The sequence below is a fragment of the Ostrinia furnacalis genome, unplaced genomic scaffold, assembly GCF_004193835.3.
Source record: "Ostrinia furnacalis isolate ACB-3 unplaced genomic scaffold, ASM419383v2 OfSCF6613, whole genome shotgun sequence".
Classification (NCBI taxonomy): Eukaryota; Metazoa; Arthropoda; class Insecta; order Lepidoptera; family Crambidae; genus Ostrinia; species Ostrinia furnacalis.
The window spans coordinates 49,577-74,769 of NW_021136852.1; the positions used below are offsets into that span (position 1 = coordinate 49,577).

Below are 25,193 nucleotides of genomic sequence, written 5' to 3' on the forward strand. Positions count from 1 at the left end.
TCAAATGTAACATGTGATATATTCCATTTCAACACTACAATAATGTCTCTTTATGAACATAAACTTATTTACACGAATAATTATTGCAAACCTTAAATAAAATCACAACATAATCCGAGGCATAACCCTTCCAACCATGCATAATACATAATATAATGTGATAAATAAGTTATAGACGTTTGACACTTTTATATCACTATTTCTTACTCTGGTATTTGCAACGAAAAGATAATTTAAATTCAATTAGATGTATGGTGGGATTTTTCATGTTTTTACTTTTTTTTATCTTAAGACTACACAACGAGTTAAACCTTTTTTATGGCTACTTTTTTAATTGTTTGTAATCAGGAATTCACCATTTGTCAAATTTTTAATTGGAATTTAGAGATCACTTTAAAATTAAACGAATAATCTAAGTAAAAAAAAAGTTTAATTAAAAAAATACCAACAGATTATTGAGAACCTACTTCTTTTGATGAAGTCGGTTAAGTACTCATGTATTTCAAACGCGAAATTATTAGTGATTTGCTTAGTTCGCGGTGTAGTCTATGCTTTAGGAATTTTGGGGAATTCTCCCCAAAACTCAGTTTTATCGTAAACGGTACATTTATTATAGTAACAACCAATATTGCGCCAAATGAACGCTCCTCCGTATCCAGGCGGTTGGGTGAATACATACCAACACATAATCAACTTTAAAAAATGAACAATAAAGATCAAATTAGCGTCATTACATACTTCAAATTTATTTTCACTACCTACCTAAATAGAAATCTTCGTGAGAACAAATGTCTAGTATTTGGAATACGTCCATTGAAGATTTCCTTATATTTTCAGACGACTTTACTGTTAATTACATTGAAAAATACTAATAAATTATATTGAAAAATCATTAAAATAGGTTTTTATAAAAAGTCTAAATGAATTGCGAAATTAAGCACTATTGGCAGCTTAGTTTTTTTACACTTATTAGAATTTGTACCAATACTTTTATATGTAAAGTCGCCTTAAACTTTTTAATACATTTAATTTTAATATACGGACGTAATGAGAGATCCATATTGTTTATTTTATAAAAAATACAGTTATAACAAATATTCTCCATTATACTAGTTCTATCTACGTACATTTATTTAACTTTAATTGAGATATTTTTACTTTACTTATTTTATAAACAAAACATTGAAGGCTGCTGAATTTGTCTACAGAAAAAAAGGCAAATTCAATTTAACTAAAAGGATTATTAAAAAAATCTATACAAAATTGATTTTCGTGTCAAAATAAGTTAGAATTAAAATATTTGATTTTGTGAGTAGCTAGATAAAACATTAATTACTATATTAATGGAATAATTATGCATATCATTCAAGACACTTTTATGTTTGAAACATTGATACATATTTCATTATTTACTTGAAAATATTCTGAGATCATTACATAATGTATCACACAATCCAGTGAAAGAAACCCAAATCTTTTGAATATGTAATTATTAATCATAATACTTTTAACTATTCTGAATTGAAACTTCTAAAACTGAAAGTTGAATAAAATTTCAATTTATTACGTACACTTTTGATCAACATACCCATTCAAGCTTTTATTGTCAAAAATAGAGCATTTTTATATTTATATCCTTCAATATTTAGAATTGAGTGTCATGGATTCGTACCTCGTGAATGAGCACTAAAAGACAGTTAAAAATTCAACTTTATTTCAATAGCAACAGAATATACTATTTAATATCAAAATGGATTAGTGTTTGCTACTGGTATGTCAGATTTTTAATCTACCTACCTTATTTCAAATTCGAAACTCGACTTTATTACCATGGCAATAAAGTGTAAAGTTCACTATCATGATAGCGCAACAGCAGAAAGTATGATTACACTCTTTCGCTAATTTATAAGTATTTTAGTAATGTTATCACGACTATGTCATTGTATTTCTAAATGTCAATTTAATTGATCAAGTTCTTAATATTTAAATGACATTTATGTAGCCACGAATTTCAAATGGCGGCTATCAATCGAACTAGTTGAATGAAATTGCATGCTTTTTACCTCAACGCAAACGATATAATATAATATACTAGCTTTCACCAGTTGGCGCCACAGGTAAGTGAAAATATTACAGTTCTCTTACTGTTCAATATTGGCTTGCAAAATTGGCGCCAACTCATTGCAATCAGCGCTTGGCAAAATTCGTTAGAACGCTTGTCAAATATCAATACACATACACAAGTTTCAGTCCGATTATACCGTTTAAAAAGTTCTAATATTCAAAGCACTTTCAACTGTATCACCGGCGCAATAGAGTCCACATCGCGTTGCACTAAGAAGCACTTGACTTTCAGTTCATATCTTACGTTCAAATCACTTTCAGCTATACCACTGTTTAATAAAGTCCATATTGCGTTACCTTAGTAAGCGTGGGTGGGCTAATATCAAATGGTTTCGACGATTCCTTTTCGTTTCGGCCGCGGCGCTTCCCCCGATATGAAGGAGGTTTCTTCCGATGAGATGGTAGATGTCTTTGCTAGGGCAGACGTACTGGGTTGCGATTGGTATGATGTCTGAAAAAATAATAAATAAAAATTGTTGCAAACTAGTACCTATTACAACTACATAAGAAACTACAGTGTTTATTTGATAGACTGTAGTTACTAGTCCAGACCACTAGTCAGAATACAGACTAGTATACAGACAGACGTGCGAAACCACAATCAGCTTATTAGCTTCTGATCGTGGTTTTGCAAGTCGCGTCGTTACAGAAGAAGAATTGCTATCACTGAGGCTTATCCCATTGTTTTTTTTATCTTTACATCGCTTCAGCAGTTTAAACGTAACAGACAGAGATGCTTTCGGATTGGTAAGAATCTAGGTAGGTTTAAGTTCATTTTATGTTATTAATGGTAACACACATCGTTGCAGACTTGTCTTTACACACTGTGGTATTTTTGACGAAAAGTGGTTGTGTAGTCTGTAGTTCTCACAACTTTCGAAAAGCTGTCCAGTAAGTTGGATTCGACTATTGACCTTTCTTAAAATCCAAACACTTGCTCCCGACTGAAACTGGGTAGGACGCTAGACTGTGGATAGCTAATCAATGACGAATTCCCGCAATGCATTTTGAACCTTCATCATCATCATCATCATCATCATTTCAGCCATAGGACGTCCACTGCTGAACATAGGCCTCCCCCAATGCTTTCCATGTTGATCGATTGGCAGCGGTTTTGAACCTTACATCTTATCAATAAGAAGGCTCAAAACCAATCGAGGAGTGTACCTTAACAGTGTACATAAAATCAGACTATTAACTCACTTGTGGTATAGAAACTGTAGGCGTGCTTGAAGAGCTGGCAGCGTTCCTTCTAATATCTTCTAGAGGTATTTCTTCAGAACGCGATCGCGGCGAGCCTTCCCGGGACCCATGGGTGCTGCTGCTTCGAGATATGCTACTGAAATTTGGTAGTTAAGTTCGTTATTATGTGTTAATTATAGGAATTGTGCAGGATCAATGAATAAAAAGTAAATTATATTAAAAAGAAGTTTGTACTAAAAAAAAGGTAGCAACGTTTTGTTTACGGATATAGATCGTTTGATCCACGAAGACGCGCCCCGCCAATTTTTGGTCGAGGGAAGCGCGGGGTGCGGGGAGTTTGATCCGAGCAATCCGAGCGTCATTATTGTAGAGTGCGTGTGCACTCATGGATAATTCAGCGTGTACCGATAATACTCAAACGTTAGCGGAAGAATGGTGGGGCGCGTCTTCGTGGATGAAACGATCTATAATTCTTTTGGGTTATATCTCTCAAAGAACCAAGTTAATGTAAAGGGTTTATTTTAAATGAAACGGAAGAAATAAAGGTTGGAGCGTGCATTTTACAAATCAAATTATTAATGTGTTTACTAATCAATTAATTAATATCCCACATGCGTATGAGTGGCTATATTGATGAATGATGAATTAATATTAATAATTTGTATGTATATGTTTTTGGTTCATCCATTTTATTTTCACTAATAGCGAAATGTGCTCTTGGAAAATGACAGACAAATGGATAAAACTTTTGCTTAATGTTATCGATTAATATTTGGATACTACAATATTAGACAAACTATCAATCAAATTCTTTGGTCGGACATTCACACCGAGATTTACAACTTTTAATCTACATATAACTGATCAAAGAAATAATTATTTTATATTATGATCTGAGGTCTGTAAGGCAGGCAACATAAAATATATCAACAAGCATAATAATTAAACATTTACATTCAAAATTGTAAACTGTGTATGCAGGCAACATAAAGTATATCATATGAAACATATTTACATAAAAAATTGTACACTAGAAAGTGACGTCCACCTGTAGTGGAGACTATAGTTATAGCGCTTAATTCAGGCGGTGTCTGAGGTATGGGAGCGGCGCGGGAGGTTGATTTTGACATATTTTGACGTGACAGAGCATACGAATCTGACGAATCTGAAGTCTCGCTGACATTTGACGTAACAAAAATCACCCTTCCGTGCCGCTCTCATACTTAAGCGCTAGAATTATAAATGACCTGATAATGATAACATTAAATAAACATAATTATAATCACCCACCTCCACCAAATGACGATCCAAAGACAAGACACGATGCGAAAATAAAAAAAGAAACTTACAAGTTGAGGAATAGTGGCGATAATTGTTGGACTAACCTCTCCCGGCTCGTGGTTCGTTCTCGGTACACTACTATGCCATCTTTGAGCATGTGTGCGCTTGGTCTGCGCAAGCGACGTTCTGGCTCGTCGCCGTCGCCTCCTGGGGAATGTATTTTTGATCTTTATGATAAGTGAATAAGGTGCAAATATGAAAGCAAGTATAATCTCAGCCTCAGTCCTCCCCAAGCCGTCAGTTTAAGTTTCTGGTTAATGAGGGTTTTCGCGAATGAAAAATCCGCCAGATGGCAATGCGTAGACGCGAGGTCCAAATGCTGCATGAATGGTTATTTTTGACATGACATTGACAGATATGTCAAAATCCACCAATCACTCAGCAGTCAGACCCCACATCCACGTCCCGCCATCTAGCGGATCTTTCATTCGCGAAAACGCTCATTAACTGATGACATAATTTATGCATGACGCTAATGTCTATACTATTTTATTGCCACGTCTTCACCGTATGTAGTTCAGAGAGATAATAGCCGCTTCATCTCATCATATTATAAAAAGAGATCAAGAGACACAAATATCAAAACATTAGTCCTCCCAAGACCAATCCATCATGTAAATCTCCGTTTACCTGTGGTATATTGGTGGGAATCGTGTTTCTGCACTCAGGGCATGTGGTAACGAGCCGGTTTCTATCCGGTCCAGCGCTGAACGTGTGCGCAACGCTAATGACCTGATGATGAAAACGACATACTAAATCTGCAGTATCCTTTACCAGTGGACCTCCTGATGGCGGTGAGGCCGGCAGGGCGCGTGAATAGCGGCCGGTGTCGCGGCGCCAGCGCCGGTGCGGCCATGCCCGATACTTCTAGCAGTCGCCCTATCTGTTGCATCTTCTTTTGACGGGATTTCGTGCGGCCCTGCAAACAATTGTAAAACATATAGCTAACTTTCGTAACCTATGTTCATAGCCAGGTAAACTATGCTTTAAGATTTTATTAAAACTAAGAGTTTCTTCAAATAAGACGTTTGAATCGTCCGTTTGTAGGATCAAACAAAAACAACAATAACAAAATATGTTGTTGCTTATGATGTCAACTTTCTAATCTTGCGAGGTTACTAATGTTTTACAAATAGCTCTTACAGCCACCAAACTATGAACCTTATTCATTTATCATAAGACCGAAAAGCAATGTTTTTATGCTGCATTTTGATATGCTGTGCCTTTAAAGGGTTAAAGAGTAATCTGTCATTTGGATGACCCTACAACCTAAAATGAGGGACCGTGCCAAAACATAACGTTATAAGTAAAGTAAAAATATTTTGTATCCCTTGGGTCCTCCTAATTTTCTGGGTCTTATAACGTTATGGTTTGGCACCCCTCCAGTCCACATTTTACCTTAGTCAGTCTCTGTTTAGCGGCCATGCTGCGTATGTGGTCGTCGAACTTGAACTTGGCTCGTAGCAGCACCGTGCGAGGTAACGCGCCGCTGGCTCCCACCCGCGGCTTGTGGATAGTTAGGTGTAAGCAACGAGGGTCTTCTTTGTCACCTTGTATCTGGTGAAATACAAATTAGTTTAAAAAACATTCAATATTTATCGAAATTGCCATCGATTCTTAGCTTTGGGTGTTCGAAATCCTTCTATGTTTATAAGTTGAAATAGGTACTTACTTGGTACGAACTATCAAAACGCGTTTTTTTTCACGGACTTTAAATAATTTATTGGAATACCTAGTAACTTATTTTATATTTTGAATTACAAAATAACCAAAAATGAGTTTTGTACTTAACACTGTATTTTACAAAATTGAATTCTTTTCTGGAGCTAAAATTTATTGGATTTTGGTCCATGGTAAATGGTGTCATTTACCGAATTAAACGGGTTCAATGACACTATGGCTTTATCAGAGACTAACTTAGTGCTACTTATAGACCTAGCTATGGAAACGAAATGGGAATAGTCTATAAAGTTACACATACCTAGCTTTGAAACAGAAACTTGATAAAAAAAAGTCCTGTGCATAGCATACCTCCAAATCCTGAAGGCTGCCGACTAGCTTAGCCACGCCCCATCCCAACTTCTGTTTGTCCGGCTCAACCAGAATAATCTGGATGTTGTCCACAGCTAGGAAGCGGTGGTGGCACGTGCCATCCTTCTGGATGATGTCGCAGGATATGAGGTCGGAATCGTCTGGAAGGTAATGGGGACATCAGTTTTGGAGCTAGAGTAGAAAAAAATTGCTGACTTGCCATTTTGAGTAATAAGAGGCTTAAAATGTTTAAACAGCGCCATCTAGTATCCAACTAAGCAAATCTTGAACCAACACAAAACAGATACTTTATTATTATAGACTGAAAACTCCCAGATCAATAATGAAAAGTGTATTTTGGTTTTTAGATCGTAGCCACGAATTTTGATACATGAGTTAAGTTTAAATCTGCGGTCAAAATGTGAAATAAAGTCAAGTTTAGCATTTTGTGACATGCAATTTTAAGAGATAGGATACAGTTAGTAAATCAAAATCGTGTGTTCTTTGATGGCTCGGGCACCTTCTAGAGTTTAACAAAAAAGCTATATGTGCACAAACAAACAACACTGAAAATAGGATAGCCGTCCGATGTAAGTTCCGGAAAACTTCTTGACAAACACGCGGCGAGACAAAAGATGCACGTTGACGACAAATAAATGAAGTAGGTACTCGTAATTAAGTATTCCACACATACTGAGGTCCAGGATGTCTCCAACTTGCACGAACGGCGCCGGGTTGGTGAGAGGCAGCTGGTTCTCTGGTTTCCCCGTCAGTTTCAAGTAAAGGTCCCGGATGAGGAAGAACGTTCGTATCGCTCGGCGGGCTCTCTCCATCTTCAGAACGAAAAATTAAGTAAAAAAATAGGATAATGTATTCATGATCGAGGAATACTGGCTTTGCTGTGACCAGACTAATATCATAACTTTATCCACAGGATGTCCACTGCTGAACATAGGCCCAATGATTTGCCAGCTGAAATCGGCCTACACCCAGCGCCTTCCTGCAACCTTTACAAGATCGTCTGTCTACTTTGATGGTGGACATATCACGCTGCGCTTACGTGGCCTTGATCCCAGAACAGTGCTGCCCCATCAGCCGTCAGTTTTGCTGTATGCCCTGCTCAATATCACTTCGTTTACGAGTATTAATTTACTTTATACATTGCATTGCACATGACTTAAAAGCTAACTAAGGCTAGATTATTTAGCTGCGTAGCCTATAAGTTGTGTATTAGAATTGTATATCACCTCTCCACTGGGCAGTCTCTTGGCAAACGCGATGCCCGACATGGGCGTGCGAGTGGGCGGCAACAAGATGGCCGCGTCCATGCACAGCCATTCCACGTTCAGCGGCCGCTTGCTCATCTCGCAATATCTGGAATTAATTTTAAATGATTTATTTATTTATTTATTAAGGTACAGCAACAGATTGCAAATCATGGCTTAAAAATAAAGTACAAGTAAGTAAAATAAACAATTGATTGATTATTGATTGAGTGTATAAGTTTTACAGCAATAAAAAAACGTAATCAATCCAATTGATTAAGATATTTTAAAACTAATTTCATTTTAAAAGTTGCTACTATCGTCACTGTCACACGTGAAGTGGCTCGATAGGCTTAAATCATGTGTGAGTGCCTCGTGGTAGTTGTAGGAATAAAGTATAGATGATAATACGGGGTAAGAGTTAATATTATTTACAGTAATATTTACGAATTCGAGTCCTTGAAAGCAATGTGAAAAATTGGGAGTCGAGCCGAGAAAAAACAAAAGAATATCGTTAATACTCGTTGAGAAAATTATTATGTTTTCTAAGTGGCCAGTGTTGCGCGGCCAAGGGGTCTTGTTTTCTGTTCTATTTGGTTAATGGTTAGGCTTGTTCTATAAGTCCGGTTGGCCAGATAAAACTATCTTACCTAAGTCTATTGCCATATCTTAATAACAATGATGTGGTCCAGCACTTGAAAGAAAGTTAGTCAGTACCTCTGTGGTTGAAGATTCCGAGTTCGTTCGCTTCTTACCTTCGGCTTCATCATCACTTTCTATCAGATGAGATGCAGGCGAAGAGCTCCATTTTGGATAGTAAAAAAAATACTCACTCGTCCTCGAACATGTCGAGGAAGATGTCGTCGCACTTGTAGAAGTTCCTGGCGAGGGCCGCGGCCCGCCCGCGCAGGCTGTCGGCGGAGGCGATGTGCCGCGCGCCCACCACGCCGCTGGCGCCGCGCATGGCGATGCGGACGAGCGTCACGCTCAGCTCCAGCGTCACTAGGCGGACTACTGAGCTCGAGCGTCACCGAGTGTGTTATAGTTAGCTCGAGCGTCACTAGTGTCATACTTAGGTCTCTCGTCACTAAGTGTCATACATAGCTCGAGAGTCACGAAGTGTCATTCTTAGTTCGAGGGTCACTAGCGCCAGGAAGTGTCATACTAAGCTCGAGCGTCACTATTACGCTCTTGAGTCACTAGGCGTTAAGCTCTAGAGTCACTAGGCGTTGCGCTTTAGCGTCACTATTACGCTCTTGTGTCACTAGGCGTTACGCTCTAGCGTCACTATTGCGCTCTAGCGTCACTATTATGCTCCAGCGTCACTATTACGCTCTAGTGTCACTATTAACGCTCTTGAGTCACTAGGCGTTACGCTCTAGCGTCACTATTACGCTCTAGCGTCACTATTACGCTCTAGCGCCACAATTGCACTCTAACGTCACTATTACGCTCTAGTGTCACTATAACGCTCTAGCGTCACTATTACGCTCTAGTGTCACTATTACGCTCTTGAGTCACTAGGCGTCACGCTCGTCATTAACATGACACAATGTACTCACTCGTCCTCGAACATGTCCAGGAAGATGTCGTCGCACTTGTAGAAGTTCCTGGCGAGGGCCGCGGCCCGCCCGCGCAGGCTGTCGGCGGAGGCGATGTGCCGCGCGCCCACCACGCCGCTGGCGCCGCGCATGGCGATGCGGACGAGCGTCACGCTCAGCTCCAGCGTCACTAGGCGGACTACTGAGCTCGAGCGTCACCGAGTGTGTTATAGTTAGCTCGAGCGTCACTAGTGTCATACTTAGGTCTCTCGTCACTAAGTGTCATACTTAGCTCGAGTGTCACTAAGTGTCATATTTAGCTCTAGCGTCAGGAAGTGTCATACTAAGCTTGAGCGTCACTATCACGCTCTAGTCACTAGGCATTACGCTCTAGTGTCACTATCACGCTCTAGTCACTAGGCGTTACGCTCTAGCGTCACTATTACGCTCTAGTGTCACTATTACGCTCTAGCGTCACTATTACGCCCTAGTGTCACTATTACGATTTAGTGTCGCTATATCGCTCTTGAGTCACTAGGCGTTACGCTCTCGTGTCCACCAAGCGTTACGCTCTAGCTTCACGAAGCGTTACGCTCTAACTTCACGGAGCGTTACGCTCTAGTCACTAGGTATTACGCTCTTGAGTCACTAGGCGTTGCGCTCTAGCGTCACTAAACACACTGCTCATCATTAACACCACACAATGTACTCACTCGTCCTCGAACATGTCCAGGAAGATGTCGTCGCACTTGTAGAAGTTCCTGGCGAGGGCCGCGGCCCGCCCGCGCAGGCTGTCGGCGGAGGCGATGTGCCGCGCGCCCACCACGCCGCTGGCGCCGCGCATGGCGATGCGGACGAGCGTCACGCTCAGCTCCAGCGTCACTAGGCGGACTACTGAGCTCGAGCGTCACCGAGTGTGTTATAGTTAGCTCGAGCGTCACTAGTGTCATACTTAGGTCTCTCGTCACTAAGTGTCATACTTAGCTCGAGTGTCACTAAGTGTCATATTTAGCTCTAGCGTCAGGAAGTGTCATACTAAGCTTGAGCGTCACTATCACGCTCTAGTCACTAGGCATTACGCTCTAGTGTCACTATCACGCTCTAGTCACTAGGCGTTACGCTCTAGCGTCACTATTACGCTCTAGTGTCACTATTACGCTCTAGCGTCACTATTACGCCCTAGTGTCACTATTACGATTTAGTGTCGCTATATCGCTCTTGAGTCACTAGGCGTTACGCTCTTGTGTCCACCAAGCGTTACGCTCTAGCTTCACGAAGCGTTACGCTCTAACTTCACGGAGCGTTACGCTCTAGTCACTAGGTATTACGCTCTTGAGTCACTAGGCGTTGCGCTCTAGCGTCACTAAACACACTGCTCATCATTAACGACACACAATGTACTCACTCGTCCTCGAACATGTCCAGGAAGATGTCGTCGCACTTGTAGAAGTTCCTGGCGAGGGCCGCGGCCCGCCCGCGCAGGCTGTCGGCGGAGGCGATGTGCCGCGCGCCCACCACGCCGCTGGCGCCGCGCATGGCGATGCGGACGAGCGTCACGCTCAGCTCCAGCGTCACTAGGCGGACTACTGAGCTCGAGCGTCACCGAGTGTGTTATAGTTAGCTCGAGCGTCACTAGTGTCATACTTAGGTCTCTCGTCACTAAGTGTCATACTTAGCTCGAGTGTCACTAAGTGTCATATTTAGCTCTAGCGTCAGGAAGTGTCATACTAAGCTTGAGCGTCACTATCACGCTCTAGTCACTAGGCATTACGCTCTAGTGTCACTATCACGCTCTAGTCACTAGGCGTTACGCTCTAGCGTCACTATTACGCTCTAGTGTCACTATTACGCTCTAGCGTCACTATTACGCCCTAGTGTCACTATTACGATTTAGTGTCGCTATATCGCTCTTGAGTCACTAGGCGTTACGCTCTTGTGTCCACCAAGCGTTACGCTCTAGCTTCACGAAGCGTTACGCTCTAACTTCACGGAGCGTTACGCTCTAGTCACTAGGTATTACGCTCTTGAGTCACTAGGCGTTGCGCTCTAGCGTCACTAAACACACTGCTCATCATTAACGACACACAATGTACTCACTCGTCCTCGAACATGTCCAGGAAGATGTCGTCGCACTTGTAGAAGTTCCTGGCGAGGGCCGCGGCCCGCCCGCGCAGGCTGTCGGCGGAGGCGATGTGCCGCGCGCCCACCACGCCGCTGGCGCCGCGCATGGCGATGCGGACGAGCGTCACGCTCAGCTCCAGCGTCACTAGGCGGACTACTGAGCTCGAGCGTCACCGAGTGTGTTATACTTAGCTCGAGCGTCACTAGTGTCATACTTAGGTCTCTTGTCACTAGCGTCAGGAAGTGTCATACTAAGCTCGAGCGTCACTATCACGCTCTAGTGTCACTATCACGCTCTAGCGTCACTATTACGCTGTAGTGTCACTAGGCGTTGCGCTCTAGCGTCACTAAACATACTGCTCATCATTAACCTCACACAATGTACTCACTCGTCCTCGAACATGTCCAGGAAGATGTCGTCGCACTTGTAGAAGTTCCTGGCGAGGGCCGCGGCCCGCCCGCGCAGGCTGTCGGCGGAGGCGATGTGCCGCGCGCCCACCACGCCGCTGGCGCCGCGCATGGCGATGCGGACGAGCGTCACGCTCAGCTCCAGCGTCACTAGGCGGACTACTGAGCTCGAGCGTCACCGAGTGGGTTATAGTTAGCTCGAGCGTCACTAGTGTCATACTTAGGTCTCTCGTCACTAAGTGTCATACTTAGTTCGAGTGTCACTAGGTGTCATATTTAGCTCTAGCGTCAGGAAGTGTCATACTAAGCTTGAGCGTCACTATCACGCTCTAGTCACTAGGCGTTACGCTCTAGCGTCACTATTACGTTCTAGTCACTAGGCGTTACGCTCTAGCGTCACTATTACGCTTTAGTGTCACTATTACGCTCTTGAGTCACTAGGCGTTACGGTTTAGCGTCACTATTACGCTTTGGTGTCGCTATAACGCTCTTGAGTCACTAGGCGTTACGCTCTAGTGTCCACCAAGCGTTACGCTCTAACTTCACGGAGCGTTACGCTCTAGTCACTAGGTATTACTCTCTTGAGTCACTAGGCGTTGCGCTCTAGCGTCACTAAACAAACTGCTCATCATCAACACCACACAATGTACTCACTCGTCCTCGAACATGTCCAGGAAGATGTCGTCGCACTTGTAGAAGTTCCTGGCGAGGGCCGCGGCCCGCCCGCGCAGGCTGTCGGCGGAGGCGATGTGCCGCGCGCCCACCACGCCGCTGGCGCCGCGCATGGCGATGCGGACGAGCGTCACGCTCAGCTCCAGCGTCACTAGGCGGACTACTGAGCTCGAGCGTCACCGAGTGTGTTATAGTTAGCTCTACCGTCACTAGTGTCATACTTAGGTCTCTCGTCACGAAGTGTCATACTTAGCTCGAGTGTCACTAGTGTCATACTTAGGTCTCTCGTCACTAAGTGTCATACTTAGCTCCAGCGTCACTAGGCGGACTACTGAGCTCGAGCGTCACCGAGTGTGTTATAGTTAGCTCGAGCGTCACTAGTGTCATACTTAGCTCGAGAGTCACGAAGTGTTATACTTAGCTCGAGTGTCACTAAGTGTCATACTTAGTTCGAGCGTCACGAAGTGTCATACTTAGCTCCAGCGTCACTAGCGCCAGGAAGTGTCATACTAAGCTCGAGCGTCACTATTACGCTCTAGAGTCACTAGGCGTTGCGCTTTAGCGTCACTATTACGCTCTTGTGTCACTAGGCGTTACGCTCTAGCGTCACTATTGCGCTCTAGCGTCACTATTATGCTCCAGCGTCACTATTACGCTCTAGTGTCACTATTAACGCTCTTGAGTCACTAGGCGTTACGCTCTAGCGTCACTATTACGCTCTAGTGTCGCTATAACGCTCTTGAGTCACTATAACGCTCTTGAGTCTCTAGGCGTTACGCTCTAGTGTCCACCAAGCGTTACGCTCTAACTTCACGGAGCATTACGTTCTAGTCACTAGGTATTACGCTCTTGATTCACTAGGCGTTGCGCTCTAGGGTCACTAAACACACTGCTCATCATCAACACCACACAATGTACTCACTCGTCCTCGAACATGTCCAGGAAGATGTCGTCGCACTTGTAGAAGTTCCTGGCGAGGGCCGCGGCCCGCCCGCGCAGGCTGTCGGCGGAGGCGATGTGCCGCGCGCCCACCACGCCGCTGGCGCCGCGCATGGCGATGCGGACGAGCGTCACGCTCAGCTCCAGCGTCACTAGGCGGACTACTGAGCTCGAGCGTCACCGAGTGTGTTATAGTTAGCTCGAGCGTCACTAGTGTCATACTTAGGTCTCTCGTCACTAAGTGTCATACTTAGTTCGAGTGTCACTAAGTGTCATGCTTAGCTCGAGCGTCATGAAGTGTCATACTTAGCTCGAGCATCACGAAGTGTCATACATAGCTCGAGTCACTAGCGTCACCGAGTGTCATACTTAGCTCCAGCGTCATTAGGTGTCATGGTTAGCTCTTGCGTCACTAGGTGTCATATTGAGCTCTAGCGTCACTAGTGTCACTAGGTGTCGTACTTAGCTCTAGCGTCACTAAGTGAGTTATACTCAGCTCTAGCGTCACGCTCGTCATCAACACCACACAATGTACTCACTCGTCCTCGAACATGTCCAGGAAGATGTCGTCGCACTTGTAGAAGTTCCTGGCGAGGGCCGCGGCCCGCCCGCGCAGGCTGTCGGCGGAGGCGATGTGCCGCGCGCCCACCACGCCGCTGGCGCCGCGCATGGCGATGCGGACGAGCGTCACGCTCAGCTCCAGCGTCACTAGGCGGACTACTGAGCTCGAGCGTCACCGAGTGTGTTATAGTTAGCTCTAGCGTCACTAGTGTCATACTTAGCTCGAGAATCACGAAGTGTCATACTTAGCTCTAGCGTCACTAGCGTCAGGAAGTGTCATACTAAGCTCGAGCGTCACTATCACGCTCTAGTGTCACTATTACGCTTTAGCGTCACTAAGCGTTAGGGGTCATCCATAAAGTACGTCACACGTAAAGAGGGGGGGAGGGGGTTGACAAAGTGTGACATGGTGTGACAAGGGGTGGGAGGGGTCCTAAGTTTCGTGACATCACATTTCAATTGTTTTAAATATTTGATATAATGTTGATTTCATAAAAAAATGTACTTAATTTAAATGGAAATAAAACTAATTTCGGAACTGCTGTTAATTTAATAATTTTTCGATGTGAAATTGCAAAACATGTGACGTCACACTAGGGAGGGGGGGGTCTCAGAAATGTGACCACTTGTGACAAGGACGGAGGGGGGGTAAAAAAATCATGAAATTCGTGTGACGTACTTTATGGATGGCCCCTTACGCTCTAGAGTCACTAAGCGTTACGCTCTAGCGTCACTAAGAGTGACGCTCCTGTCACTAGGCGTTACGCTCTTGCCTCACTAAGCATTGCGCTCTAGCTTCACGAAGCGTTAAACTCTAGCGTCACTAGGTGTCACCCTTAGGTCTAGCGTCACTAAGCGGCACGCTCATCATTAGCATCACACAATGTACTCACTCGTCCTCGAACATGTCCAGGAAGATGTCGTCGCACTTGTAGAAGTTCCTGGCGAGGGCCGCGGCCCGCCCGCGCAGGCTGTCGGCGGAGGCGATGTGCCGCGCGCCCACCACGCCGCTGGCGCCGCGCATGGCGATGCGGACGAGCGTCACGCTCAGCTCCAGCGTCACTAGGCGGACTACTGAGCTCGAGCGTCACCGAGTGTGTTATAGTTAGCTCGAGCGTCACTAGTGTCATAATTAGTTCGAGTGTCACGAAGTGTGATACTTAGCTCGAGCGTCACTAAGTGTCATATTTAGCTCCAGCGTCACTAGGTGTCATACTTAGCTCTAGCGTCACTAGCGTCAGGAGGTGTCATACTAAGCTCGAGCGTCACTATCACGCTCTAGAGCGTGATAGTACGCTATTACGCTGTAGTCACTAGGCGTTACACTCTTGAGTCACTAGGCATTACGCTCTAGTGTCACTATTACGCTCTTGAGTCACTAGGCGTTACGCTTTAGTGTCACTATTACGCTCTTGAGTCACTAGGCGTTACGCTTTAGCCTCATTACTAGGCTCTAGCGTCACTATAACGCTCTTGAGTCACTAGGCGTTACGCTCTGGCGTCACTATTACGCTCTAGTGCCGCTACAACACTCTTCGAGTCACTAGGCGTTGCGCTCTAGCGTCACTAAACACACTGCTCATCATTAACGTCACACAATGTACTCACTCGTCCTCGAACATGTCCAGGAAGATGTCGTCGCACTTGTAGAAGTTCCTGGCGAGGGCCGCGGCCCGCCCGCGCAGGCTGTCGGCGGAGGCGATGTGCCGCGCGCCCACCACGCCGCTGGCGCCGCGCATGGCGATGCGGACGAGCGTCACGCTCAGCTCCAGCGTCACTAGGCGGACTACTGAGCTCGAGCGTCTCCGAGTGTGTTATAGTTAGCTCTAGCGTCACTAGTGTCATACTTAGGTCTCTCGTCACTAAGTGTCATAATTAGCTCGAGTGTCACTAGTGTCATACTTAGGTCTCTCGTCACTAAGTGTCATACTTAGCTCGAGCGTCATAAAGTGTCAAACGTAGCTCGAGCGTCACGAAGTGTCATACTTAGCTCGAGCATCAGGAAGTGTCATACTAAGCTCGAGCGTCACTATCACGCTCTAGTGTCACTATTACGCTTTAGCGTCACTAAGCGTTACGCTCTAGAGTCACTAAGCGTTACGCTCTAGCATCACTAAGAGTGACGCTCCTGTCACTAGGCGTTACGCTCTGACTTCGCGGAGCGTTCCGCTCTAGTCACTAGGTATTACGCTCTTGAGTCACTAGGCGTTGCGCTCTAGGGTCACTAAACACACTGCTCATCATTAACGTCACACAATGTACTCACTCGTCCTCGAACATGTCCAGGAAGATGTCGTCGCACTTGTAGAAGTTCCTGGCGAGGGCCGCGGCCCGCCCGCGCAGGCTGTCGGCGGAGGCGATGTGCCGCGCGCCCACCACGCCGCTGGCGCCGCGCATGGCGATGCGGACGAGCGTCACGCTCAGCTCCAGCGTCACTAGGCGGACTACTGAGCTCGAGCGTCACCGAGTGTGTTATAGTTAGCTCGAGCGTCACTAGTGTCATACTTAGCTCAAGCGTCACTAAGTGTCATTCTTAGTTCGAGGGTCACTAGCGCCAGGAAGTGTCATACTAAGCTCGAGCGTCACTATCACGCTCTAGTGTCGCTATTACGCTCTAGTCACTAGGCGGTACGCTCTAGCGTCAGTATTACGCTCTAGTGTCACTATTACGCTCTAGTGTCACTATTACGCCCTAGTGTCATTATTACGCTCTAGCGTCACTATTACACTCTAGCGTCATAATTACGCTCTAGCGTCAAAATTACGCTCTAGCGTCAATATTACGCTCTAGTGTCACTATTACATCCTAGTGTCACTATTACGCTCTTAGAGTCACTAGGCGTTGCGCTCTAGCGTCACTAAACACACTGCTCGTCATTAACACCACACAATGTACTCACTCGTCCTCGAACATGTCCAGGAAGATGTCGTCGCACTTGTAGAAGTTCCTGGCGAGGGCCGCGGCCCGCCCGCGCAGGCTGTCGGCGGAGGCGATGTGCCGCGCGCCCACCACGCCGCTGGCGCCGCGCATGGCGATGCGGACGAGCGTCACGCTCAGCTCCAGCGTCACTAGGCGGACTACTGAGCTCGAGCGTCACCGAGTGTGTTATAGTTAGCTCGAGCGTCACTAGTGTCATACTTAGGTCTCTCGTCACTAAGTGTCATACTTAGGTCTGACGTCACCAAGTGTCATACTTAGCTCGAGCGTCACGAAGTGTCATACTTAGCTCGATCGTCACGAAGTGTCATACTTAGCTCAAGCGTCACTATTACGCTCCAGTGTCACTATTACGCTCTAGAGTCACTAGGCGTTACGCTCTAGTGTCTTTATTACGCTCTAGCGTCACTTTACGCTTTAGTGTCACTAGGCGTTGCACTCTAGGGTCACTAAGCGTCTCGCTCGTCATTAACATCACACAATGTACTCACTCGTCCTCGAACATGTCGAGGAAGATGTCGTCGCACTTGTAGAAGTTCCTGGCGAGGGCCGCGGCCCGCCCGCGCAGGCTGTCGGCGGAGGCGATGTGCCGCGCGCCCACCACGCCGCTGGCGCCGCGCATGGCGATGCGGACGAGCGTCACGCTCAGCTCCAGCGTCACTAGGCGGACTTTTGAGGCTAGAATAAAACAGGGATATTTTTGGCGTCACTAAGACTTACTACACTAGGACTTTTCAGGCTAGAATGTAAATAATAATAATAATAAATAAATAAATATCCTTGGACATTTTACACTGCGCTTCTAGTCCCAAACTAAGCAAAGCTTGTACTATGGTACTAGACAACGGATATAAACATACTTAAATACTTTTTTATTGTAAATACATACATAATTATACATAGAAAACACCCAGTCCAATACAAACAAATATGTTCATGCACACAAATGTTTGTACTGTGCGGGAATCGAACCCGCAACCTCCGGAATAGTAGTCCGTTTCGAACCACTACACCAAACCGCCGACAAAATGTAAGAAGTTGAAGATAATATTATTATCTTCATTAGGCGGACTTTTGAGGTTCGAAAGGGACTGGCTTAAAGTAATAGAGCGTCACTAGGCAGTTTTTTGAGATAGAACAAAGTCCAGAATCATTTGTACCACAACCAGTTGAACTATTTGTATATTGATCTAAAGGAGCTAAAAATATGAATACTGTTTGACGCATTGAATTTACATAAAAAAATAAACTTAAATAAACGCAAAATTCAAAACAACTTCCATAATAGTATTATGATGATTATGAGTCGTAAACGAGTACAATCATACAGACACCAAAAACTGCACTGACGCATCACTACACGATTGACGTCACTGTATTTACAGCTGTATATAAATTCGTATTTGCTCTTGAAAACCATAACAATAGTGTATATTTGCAGGGTGGGTGATCATATAAATAGCATATTTTTGCTGAATGATAATGCTAAAATACTAACTAAATAATAGATATTGGTCTCAGTTTCTAAGATAAATATAAAAATAAGAGTCTGCCAAACTTACCAGGCTTACAACTCAAATGCGCTATCGTAATTAGTTTCGAAATGAGCAAAGCGTTGAAGCTTTGCATTGGCTTCCTCGAATGAGTCGGAGTGGGCGTTCCTTCCTTGGACTCGCTAGATGTCGCTTCTTGACTTGTACTGGGCACAATCGATAAAGAACCCTCTGCCTCAGGGCATAAGAGCGTGTCTAACAACTCCGTGTTCACTCCTACAACAAACATTTCGTAATTTTAATAAAATGTTTTTTTATTTTATTTACGTAGACGATGTAAAATATCTTACCCACTAATAGCCGAAGCAAGCAGAAAAGGAATAAAGAGAAACATTTATTAGTAAAAAGTCAATCAGATAGCTAGAGTGTGATCTATGATCGTCTAGTCAGATTTAAGCATAGAATAAACTGAATTTCCAATTGTATTGCATCTTTGTTCCTTATGCATACCAACTTATACGTGCATTCAAAGAAATCTGAAGTGTTTTAAATGTATCTACATTTATTTACACTATACTAGTTCAGAATAATCTTAAATATACATACCCTTATTGTTTATGAGAGCAAACAACAAACACAACGCGAACAATGCCTTATAGTCATTTTCGCTGCAATCCAAAGAGTCCAGGATAGTTTTAAGGAACGGCCTCTTTTCCACCTCTTTACTTTGATTTTCCAATAAATTCTCCAAAGACACCTTCTCATTCGCTGCATGAGAGACAGCAAGAAGTTTCTGCTTTTCTTCGTCAGTAATATTATTGAACTCTGTTTTAGACGAGCTCGATTCAATCCCGGAGTCAGGTAAAGGAGAGTCTGGCATGTTTTGCTTCACAGTGATATCAGACTTGAGAGAATGTACTTGGGTGACCAGATCTTCTGTGGAGTCGTGAGCTATGCTCGACGTCTCGCTGATATGTGAAGTGGACGGCAGCGAGGTTGAAACAAGCTCAGGGTCTAAGTCACAGCTGGACTGGTCTGTGTCTTCTGATCCAAAAACTTTAGGACCTCCATACTCAGGCGTCGTGTAATCTCTTTCATGACCAGATGTGCTTTCTAAAGCTTTTTCCAAGCTTAACTGTGGCTTCGAAAACTCCAATTTGACGTTGGATTTAGCGTTGCTTATGTACATTTCTAAGATTTTCGTAGCACCGTCTTCGAAAACAGACATATCTGATTGGAGAATAATCCAAGCCAAAGCATGGACGATGGGACCGTGTGTTATGATAAGAAACACTTGGGATAGAAGGAATAAAGATACCACACAAGATACTGAAGGTTTCACCTCATCTTCAGATTCATTCCTGTGTCTTGGGAAGGTCATTCTTGTGGGAGATACTTCTGCGTTTTTCCCTTTCAGTATCGCTTCTAAATTTCTCGTGATCGCTTCTATGCTTTGGATGTGATCTCGGTTATACGGGGACGTGTTTGGACGCCTGGACGGATCTGACGTCAGTGAGTAAATGTACAAAGGCACAAGCAGTTTGTGCAATAAATGCTCTGTTAAGACGTCGTTCAAGTCAGGTATGTTTAGACAGAGGATGTCGTTGATGTAATGCAAGTGGTCTAGATGCTCGGCGACGAGGTCATCCAGTTTCTGTTGGGATTGGTGGCTAGAAATAAAGGTGTAAGGTATATTATGATAATGTCACCTTTTTTACTAAATTTAACCGTTAAATACTAAGGATGTGTTGCACCATCTTACTTTAATTTTAACAAACGTCAAAAATCTGTCATACTCCATATGAAAAGTTTGGTGGTGCAACTCAGCCTAAAAATTTTATGATCTTATTTGGGCTAAACTGTGTCTTGCTTACAAATTATAGAATAACTTACCAAAGTCACAGCAACACACAGCTTAATTACAAACTTATTACTACAAATCTAAAGTGATGCTTAGTTCTCTTGCAATTCAGAAGCGCGTGAATATTCAGCAATCTAAAATAATGTGCTAATGGAAGAAAAACACTAGACCTAACATTACACATTTTTGTAAAACGCGCAAATGTAAAATAGTTCATATTATTATGATAGTAGCATATTCTTCACATACGAGTCGAAACCTTTCATAGTGTAAATATTCCAAAAATCATAGAAACTTACATTGTCTCATGCTTAACCTTAACTAAATTATTTCATCTGGTAAATAAGGCAAAAGTAACTCTATATTATATTCTAAAATACTTACTCAGCATCATTTCTGACACACGCATCTAGCTCCAAAATGTGTTTTCCAATAAACCAGACCAAATTACTGAAGTATGGGGCTGCGGTTCTGCAATAAAATTTTGAGATACTTTTTTAAAGACGATTTGTGAACACTGGTTGCGTAGCGATCTCTAATAACTTTTGAGAAGTAAAGTCAGGAGCACATTTACCAACTTTAGGACATAGTGAGGTAAAAGTATGAAACTAAAGAAAATTAAAGAGGTAAAGCAAAAGTAATGAGTTATATTAAAAGTCAGAATGAAAGGTAAAAGTAAACTCCAAGAGGTACAGTAAAAATACAGTTATTTTAAAAGTAAGGTAAGGTATTTATTACACTTAGAAAATTTAAGTCTAAGAGGTACATTAAAAGTAAATATTTGTTACCTGTCCCTAATGAACCGTAGCATGCTCGCGTCTTGCACTCGGTACACGTTGAGCGTAAGTGTGCGCACCGCTATGCGCACCATTGACTCGTTGTGGTTGAAGAATTTAATCGCTTCTGTGTAAAGGGGGAAATCTTTCGTGTGCTGCAAAAGAAATGTCGTCATATACTCAGACCGAAGTGAACTTTTGAACACTTAAATATTGCATTTGTTTAATGGTATCTAAAACTGAACATTCTGAGTTACACCATCTTAACCTTAACAAATGTCAAAAATCTGCCAAAGTTCATACAAAAACACCAGTTAAGGTTTTTAGTTACTGTTAAAGTTAGGTGGTGCAACTCAGCCTAAGTGACAGTAGATAAGTTAGTTTTTAACTTAAACTCTTAAACTTTTTTTTTGTTTGATGATCACATTTTTGTCATATTCTATCATGATATCAGATTGTTTACAGCTTATTTTTACTACTTACAGAACGGATTTTATGATTAAAAAATTAATCATTCTTTACATTGAGATAAATATTTTCACCTCATGTTTGTTATCATCATTTATCAATACTTTCATTGTAATAATATTCATAGTTTTATCTTGTTGGATAAACCATAAAACAGGGGATTTTTTCAGCAAAACTCAATTTATTTACTTTCAATTAAAATTAGATGCAATCAAAGTAAAAGCTACTTTAATTCATACTTTCCTTCGAATGGAAATGACTGACAAAATAGTTTTTATAACATTATAACAACTAAATATTTAAGAAATAAAGTTTCATACCTCATTGTAGAAAAAGTGAATAGTATGATTGTTCAGTTTCAAGCTGAGCGTCTTCAGGAACGAAATGTAATATGCCATCACTTCCTCGTCGGAGAAGTCGAACTTGTGAACTATTATGGAATTGACATGGTTGTTGCTGAGAAGATAATCTGAAATAACATAATAATACCATTATACCAGGGGAGGCCTTTGTCTAGCATTGGACGTCATTTGGCTGAAACAAACTAATGAATATTATACTAGAACCTAGTCTCAAGAATTATTTGTCACTTTTTAATTTGTGAATAAATTATTCAATAATTTTTCTGACATCGAAAATGCCAAAAACCATGGGATAATCGCTAGTGATGTAGATATGTGTGTTTACAAAAATTACCTATTTTTAGGTGCCCTGGGGAAAAGTTACTCAATTTACCTTATTACAACAAAGGTTGTGGTTCATGTACCTACATACTTTAGTAATGAATTATTAACTAATTATCCAAAAGGGGCCAATTAATGCCCAATATTGATAAAATGTACAATCCAACCAATTGGTAAGAAGAAGACAATTAACTAACAAGCCAGTTTTCTAGTTCAGGTCAATATTGATATTTAATTAGGCAATGCAATAATAATTAGACAAAATCAATATCAAATATGCCTATTGTATACGGCCTTTGTTTGTTTTAGAAACAGTTATTGGTTTAAACTGGTGTTATTTGGTTAATCAAATTAGCATTGGAGAACTCCATTTTTTGTTTCTGGCCATGTATTTAATTCTACTGATTATAATCAGTACTTTATATATTTAATCTAATAATTTAGTATCCTGTTAGTGCTAAATTTAATTTAAAAAAAACTAATCATCAATATATTATACTGGCATTGTAGATCCTGGCTACACAGGAGTTGCAGCGATGGGAACAAGAGGTTGGAATCCCTTTTTTTATACTGGCATTGTGCAGTAGGGTAAAACTAAAATCCTCCAAAAACAAAATGATAAAATATACTGGTAGGATAATTTACTTACACAATGAAGTTTCGTTTCTAATGTTCTCAAACAGGATGTTCAAAGTTTGGAGCAGTTGCACACAGACGTAGGACGACCCTCCACACTTCTGCCTCATTATCTTCAAGAAGTATGATAGCATGTTTTTCTCTAAGAAAAAGCTGTAAGAAAAGGAATTTCCTATGCTTAATTGATATTTTAAAATGCTACTTTTACAAAAGAAACAGCCTGTTTATTAGTTTTATTTAAAGCATGAATGAAGAAGTGCATAAAGTACCTACCTTATCAATCACAGACCACAAATAGTTTTTAAAGTACCTCATGCATTTGTCGGCTGATAGTTATGAACTTTGGCCTATTAAACAATCTTATAGGTACTTTGAAATTAGGCCCGAAAAACAATTGGTATCTACAGGTTACCATTTCATTACTTAGGTGCTTAGTATGCAATCTAAGCCAAGGACATGAGACTTGATATACTCTTTATTGACATTTTTTATACTTACTCGAAGACTGAGCTGTCGTTCTGGTCTCCCCATATCAATATTTCCGCTATACACCTCAAGGACTCCACTAAAGTCCCCCGATTGCTCTCAGAGACTGTAGTATTCTTACAAAGAATATTATGTAAATACTTCAATCTTTCTAACGAATGGGGGTTCTTAGGCCGCCCCCAAGCAGCCCCAAACCAACTCCTGCTCCGGAACATGACGAAACAAAACTGTTTTCGTAATCAATCAAAGAAAACAGAACATTTTAACACTTGTGCTAAATCACCACCGTCGTAAGTCGTAATACTCGTGAGCAGCGACGTAAATGATCAAAACAAGTTCTACTGACAAACTGCAAGGAACACACAACGATTTAACGCAGTAATCGGGCACGAGTTCAAAAGACAACTATGCACTAATTATTTTTTTAGATTTTCTAAAACAAATAATCCACCCCACTCAACAACTCACAATAAAATTTTGACAGTAAATTTTGATGTTGACGTTTGTCAGGCATGGCCGCTTTGACATTGACAGCCTTGAAGTTTGCGTTTAGTTCTCACATTACGTACTATGTGGTTCTCACTCTATTACTCTAATGCCTGTTTTCACCGTCAATCCCTAATTTTTAAGTGACGCCTATGAAAACAAAATGCCTGTTATGTGTTACAATAAGGGTCACTTAAAAATTAGGTATTGATGGTGAAAACAGGCATTACTCTACTCCTTAAAGTTGTGTAGAAGGCAGTCCTTTTGTGTGACCATGACCATGATGTACATCTTCGGAGTTCAAGGATATTCGATTTTGTTAAACAGTTTACTTATAGGTATCTTGCAAATGTTAAATGTACACACCTGTTAGAAGTCGCTCGATTCACCAAAATAATGAAAAAATAATTCAACGTAAAAAAATATTAATTGCATAGCAGTGCACTATAATTTCCAATAAATTCTACTGAGATGATCAAAAGTTTTACCCTTCTATTTACTCGAACAAAGCAAAACACTAAAACAGTATGTAGAGATCAAACGCCTGTAAATATTTTTATAGTTTCTTTTTCTACAGCTGCGTCATGGCTAGAAGCCTAGCCTCAGTTAATCTTGCCACAATTTTAGCAACCTAGGTACGTTAGCCTGGTGGTAACTAGTAGGCATGGAATTCAATACCACTGTAGTCGTCTGTCGTACATTCAAGTCTCGGTTGAAGCAAAAATGTTAGTAGGGTGACTTTCCTACTTACTATTTAGTTAGATAAGTAGCCTGCGTAATTAAGAGGGCAACAAGGTCTGCTTAGTTCTTTATTAGAGGGTTTACAAGGACTTCAATACTAAACAAAATTATTATCTCTAGGTAGGTCTAATCACCAGAGCTGATTCAGCTTACCTATTTTTGCAAAATCGCATCTAAAACGTCCTAAGACTTATTATTAATTAATATGCATATCTCAAAAACCTTAATACATTAACTCAAAACAAAAAAGTGTTTTACGTTTATCACGATTTGTGCCTAATACGTATTTCATTAACAGCACATTAACCTCGCCATAACTTTCTCTAGCCTGGCTGACCTGAGGGCAAGCGTGTAATCCCTTTGATCCGTACTGGACGTTGTGCCTACGCAGCGAATTTTTAATTACACAAGAAAGGGAT

At 42.2% G+C, this 25,193-nt stretch overlaps 1 protein-coding gene across 1 annotated transcript; it reads right to left on the bottom strand.

The window, feature by feature from the left end:
• ema (C-type lectin domain containing ema) lies at positions 1-24,020 on the bottom strand. Its single transcript, XM_028318003.1, has 16 exons — positions 23,560-24,020; positions 23,075-23,214; positions 22,063-22,211; positions 21,287-21,429; positions 20,883-20,969; positions 19,244-20,307; positions 18,707-18,913; positions 17,636-17,822; positions 7,947-8,073; positions 7,394-7,532; positions 6,700-6,860; positions 6,067-6,225; positions 5,443-5,587; positions 4,713-4,815; positions 3,328-3,463; positions 1-2,575 (listed from the first exon to the last, which is right to left on the bottom strand). The coding sequence occupies exons 1-16, from the start codon at positions 23,760-23,762 to the stop codon at positions 2,447-2,449; spliced, it is 3,279 nt and encodes a 1,092-aa protein (XP_028173804.1). The 5' UTR covers positions 23,763-24,020; the 3' UTR covers positions 1-2,446.
• Positions 24,021-25,193: the final 1,173 nt, after the last annotated feature.

Excerpts from the sequence above, each read along its gene's own strand:
- ema (XM_028318003.1), bottom strand. The coding sequence starts at position 23,762 with ATGTTCCGGAGCAGGAGTTGGTTTGGGGCTGCTTGGGGGCGGCCTAAG. Across the intron at positions 4,816-5,442 it reads CGCCATCAGGAGGTCCACTG|GAGGCGACGGCGACGAGCCA; the intron begins GTAAAGGATACT and ends TACATTCCCCAG. Across the intron at positions 3,464-4,712 it reads CGAACCACGAGCCGGGAGAG|TAGCATATCTCGAAGCAGCA; the intron begins GTTAGTCCAACA and ends ACCAAATTTCAG.